At 41.3% G+C, this 5,211-nt stretch overlaps 1 protein-coding gene across 1 annotated transcript; it reads right to left on the reverse strand.

The window, feature by feature from the left end:
• Positions 1 to 690: 690 nt before the first annotated feature.
• On the reverse strand, positions 691 to 3,388 carry LOC5570807 (RNA-binding protein 28). Its single transcript, XM_021851892.1, has 2 exons — positions 2,904 to 3,388; positions 691 to 2,290 (listed from the first exon to the last, which is right to left on the reverse strand). Exons 1-2 carry the CDS (start codon positions 3,252 to 3,254, stop codon positions 725 to 727), a joined length of 1,917 nt encoding a protein of 638 aa, XP_021707584.1. The 5' UTR covers positions 3,255 to 3,388; the 3' UTR covers positions 691 to 724.
• Between the last annotated feature and the right edge of the window lie 1,823 nt (positions 3,389 to 5,211).

Below are 5,211 nucleotides of genomic sequence, written 5' to 3' on the forward strand. Positions count from 1 at the left end.
CACTACCCAGCAAGACGCTTCAAAACAGGGAAAAAAAAAATCTCCGGCGACGAAAACGCGCGAAATCGTGAGCAAAATATATCGGACGACGCAAAACCGAACTGTCCTGCTTGGGCCTCATGAAGCACTCCGTACGCTTTCTCAATATCCAATAGAATCATTACTGACGATTGTTTGTTGGAAAACCCGGATTTAACTTGACTCACCAACCGCACGAGCTGATGGTTCGTTGAATGTCCACGCTTAAATCCAAATTGTTCATCTGGAACCACATGGGTTGCCTCTATATGCCGTTCCATTCTAGAGAGGATTACGCGTTCTGAAACTTAATATGGAAATTCCTGGTTAGATATTTTGAATTAGAATTCACTGCAAGGAAAAAGAAATTAGATACTAGTTTCGTTTAAACGAGACTAGGCTTCCACTAAAATGGAAACTGTTTAAACTTGCATTAAAATAGAGACCAAGTCACTAAAAAGATATCTGTTACCTGAGTATTTTTGCGTTCGCGTAGAGTTTCTTTTTAAGAAACTGAGCAATATTTGGCCACAATTTTGTGACGTATTGAAAAGCTTCAAATTGCGGAGTTTCAGACAATTCGGTCAAGACACACCCCCCATGCCAAAGTCAATCATGAAAGTGCCCAAGTAATTCTTTACCCTAGTAGATCAAGGATCCAAAACAATACAATCTCACGATTAACAAATTCGCCTTTATTCACATCTCATTCACTGTACCACTTATTGCGCTTGCTTACACTAGTTGCTTGACTAATCATTTCCTTGTACTTTCCAACGGTTTGCTGGAAGTATTGATCTTCCTTGTTCAACTGCAGGAAACCGGGTTGCTTCTGTTGGGCTCGTCGCGACGCCTTGAGGTTACGGTTCCGTTCGTGCTCCTTTTTGACCCGCTTCTTCCGTGCTTCCTTCTTTTCGGCCTTCAGCCGGAGCATGTGAGCTTCCGCTTGAGTGTTAATCTTCCGGTTCGATCGCACGCCCTTCTTGCCTTGGCGCGAAATTTCTCCACTGAACTCTTCGGTGCTTTCGAGGATGTTTCGTTTACGTTCTTTCGCCACGGGTTTGGGATTACCTGCTTTGGCATGCTTGGCGGCAAATTGAGTGCTCGGCACTATGGCCATCTGCTCCTTGGCGTTCATTTGTTGTTCCTTCTTGCGAATTAACTTCTCTATTTTCTTGGCACGTATTTTCTCCAACTTTTGCTGGTATGTGGGGTTGTTGAGTCGTGACTTCAACAGCCTTTGCTGTTTGATGTTGTGCACCTTTCGGTCTTCAATGCTGAACGAAACGATAGGTCTGCGATTTTTGCCGAAAACTGACGGATTGTTGTTCAGTTTTCTGAGAACTTCCAGTGCAATGGCGTGGGTTTTGAAGGACAGAAATCCGTATCCTCGCGATTGACCCGAGGGGTTACCGAAAGATGGTTTGTTTTCACGCATGACTCGACATTCGTGCGGATTTTTACCGGCATGCTTTTGAACCATCTGTCGTAGATCGTTGTTCGTATAGTTTGCCGGCAGATTGTGGATTGTTAGTCGTTCCCTCGAGACGAAACGGTTAAGACTTTTCAGCATCTGTGCGCAACGCTGCTCCAGTTGTAGACGTTGAGCCATATCAGATTTGGAAACTTCCTTGGCACTTGGTGAACCGGCCATTATGACACCTTCCTTCAGAAGATACAGATTTCTAGAGTCTTTAGGTACTTTGTCCTTGCTCTCTTTCTCTCGAATTTGCTTCTTCTTCAGTGCTTCTAGGATTTCGATAAACTGATTATTAATCTGAATCTTAAAGCTTTGCTTTCTGCTCATTTCGGCTGAATCCATGAGCTTGAAGATAACGAAGGCAGTTCCTTTCGAGTGTCCAGATACCCGTTCCTTGTTGATGAGGACTTTTTCCACAGTACCAAATTGCGACATGACGTCCTTTATGGTTGATTCGTCTGCGTCATATGGGACGTTTTTGATGAATACCGTCCTCCCTTCCTCTATCTCGTGATGATTCTTCTCCCTATGGGTGATCTCCGGTTTAACATCCTTGATGTCTTCTTTCTCGTCTTCATCTTCATCATCATCTTCTTCGTCTTCATCATCATCGTCCTCTTCTTCTTCATCATCATCATCACCATCTTCTTCTTCATCATCGTCATCTTCTTCTTCCTCACTTTCTTCCTTGATTTCGGTTTCTTGGACATCGTCATCTACCTGTTCTTCTTTGATTTCCTCGGTTTTCACCTTCGCCTTTTTGTACGTGCCCTTGTGCTGAGCGTAGCAAACCTGATGGAATAAATTTTACATTAAAAAGCGCGTACTTTCCATATATTTAACACCATACCGGTGTTTTATTTTGTCGATTTCGTGCGTTTTCGGAATATCAGTACCCATAGTGGAGGGTCTTATAAGAAATCAATAGATTGCGCCATTAAAGGAACCATGCTTAGAACATACCTCCACTAAATGAACACTGTTCCTATTTTTGGTGCAGGAATTTTGCAGGTAAATTTTAAACAAATCTTCATTTTTATACATTTGCATGATAGAAGGATTTTTAATCTATCATTCAACTATATTAACATTTCAGTCGTCCCGCGGTTTGTTACCGTCAGAACCACCTGTGTACGATAAGCAAAGTTCTTGCACCACTCTTATATCGCGTCTATTGAAGTGTGAAAAACACTAAAACATGAACCTTTTTTTGTAATTTGTAATTTAAACTTTATTATAAACGATAACTTGTTAGTTGAACTTTACATCGGGTCAAAGGAGCTAATCTTGTTCAGTTTTCCGCTAATCAAGAATCTTCTTCAAACCGTATCGCTAAAATCAACTTTCCTTGCGCTATTCAAAAAAGCGCACCAAATCGACAACCTAAAACACTGTGCATACGAACCTGCAGCTTTCTACCCATGAAGATGTTTCCGTCCATTTCCTGAATGGCCCGATCGGATTCATCGCGCTTCGTATACTGCAGGAACACACAACCAACCAGTCGGCCATCGGGCCGTTTCAGGATATTGACCTCCTCCAGGGTCCCGTACTTCTCGAACTCGGACCGCAGCAGTTTATCGGTTATTTTGTAGGAAACATTCCGAACAATGATGCGATTCTGGTGGTGGGCAAATTCGCGACTTCGTTTGCGGATCGCGTTCTTGCTGAAGCCCTTGTGGTCGTCGTTGTCTCTATGGTGGAAGGCGTTTTTCCCATCCCCGGACGGTTTCACATCTTCCTCGGCGAAACCCATGACTAGCGGATTTCAGCTAATTTTTAATTGATCACTCTTGGAACGAAATTTAATCAAAATTCTGAAGAGATTGGCGAGAAACACTAACGAAGCGCATGTGGCCACAAAACACGTTTGTAAATATTTTGAAGTAAATGAAATGCGCAGGGCGGCAAGTTGAGTTGGCTAATGTCAGAACTACACTAATCTGCAAAACTAGTCAAATATGAGATGCATTGCAATTTTAGGGCATCTCAAGCAGAATTTTAATTCGTATTTAAATATTGTCGCACCGCCACCAAACCGCATCGCGCTAGTGAGACTCGCGACGCGCCTCAACTCGCCGCATATTGAAATCAGTTACGGTGTGGCGCTGCATTCTTACGATTTTTATGAACACAGCGCACTATTCACATATTAGCTGCGACGCTCGGGGCCCGAGAAAACAATAATTTTAAATAAATGTTGGTCTTGATTTCTACCGGATACATAATATTGTGCATCCCGATAAAATTCAGAAAGAGAACTTCGCTTAATTTCATCTTCTTTATCAACGAACTTAAGGTAACACACGATACACGCAAAAAAATTGTGCGGTAAAAACTACCATTTTAGGGGGTTAACTCGGTTAACTTAAGCGCTCGCACCGGCAATTTTCAGCAGACCAGAAATGCGCTTGATTTTACCATGTCTGTAGTTGGAATCAGATTGTTGTAAATTATTTCTGTCAAATGTACCAGTAATGCGGTGGGTTGTACCGTAAACATAGTAAATTGGTCTGAATTTTCATGGTAGTTTTAAGAATGGGCGTAGTCAGCTAAAATAGTTATTTTTACCACAGAATTTTTTCCCGTGTAGACTCATCGTGGCATCCAAAGAAAATATTTCTGTTTTATATCATATCGGTCATTCGGTTGTCTACCGGATCATATGCTTGCTAACAACAGGCATGTTGATACACATTCAGTTCATCTCTGTCCGGTAGAACCGATATTACATCCCCAAAACTACAAAATTGATCATCATTTATGGATAGCAAACAGTTGCACCTTAAGCACCGCTAACACATTTTCAATTGGATAGATTTTGGCGCGCAAATCCTCCGTTGTGGTGCAACTTCTTTCGTCGACGTGATGTTGGACTATTTTCAAAAACAGTCGAGATAAAAGCCGAGCCGGCAGAGCAATGACAGTTAATTCGTTCAAAACTTCGCTTCGGAAGTCCAACCGGCGAACTCTAGATTGGTGCTGTGAAGTAAATATTTACACTGAGAAACACGGATAGTCACAGAATAACGAAATTTTAGAAATGGATCATTGAAGGTAGTTTTTGTCAGTGCTCACCGCATCAAAACAAAGGAGCCACTGTGTATGAGATTTAACATTGTGACAGCATTGCTGTTCTGTCAAACACACAAGGCTACGGTGGCGCTATCTATGCTCTCCATAGCGGCCGTTTTGGTTATTTTAATGATCGATAGGGTCCTAAAATGTTTAATGAAATCTTGTTTTTATTCAATAACACGAAAGAGAATGTTACTGCAACTACTTTAGCAATTTTCCCCGCTCAAATAACGGCTATATCATATTTAAACTTTTATTTAAAAATTGGGTCCAAAAATGAACCTTGACACTTGAGATCATATTTGACGTTCGCTTAGTTGCCCAAAACACCACAGGGCTTTTAGTTTTAACACTGGGGTTGTTCCTATCTGACATTTCGGAAGGGACACGGAAAACAAAATACACCCAAAATTTGAGTTTAAGTGAAGGGGTGTGACAAAATCTAAAATAAACATAAAAAATGTTTTTTGGATTTAAAACTACCGGAAAACATTAGAAAATTGAGTAAATATGTGTTCTTGGCCTAAACTTAAGCGTTTGGCTCTAAAATTGGGACATGGCTTTAGGACCCTATTTATAACTATTTTATATTTGCCTCCCTTTCATCCTGCAGGGAATTTTATTTCCATTTATCA

Source organism: Aedes aegypti, chromosome 3 (assembly GCF_002204515.2).
Source record: "Aedes aegypti strain LVP_AGWG chromosome 3, AaegL5.0 Primary Assembly, whole genome shotgun sequence".
Taxonomy (NCBI): domain Eukaryota; kingdom Metazoa; phylum Arthropoda; class Insecta; order Diptera; family Culicidae; genus Aedes; species Aedes aegypti.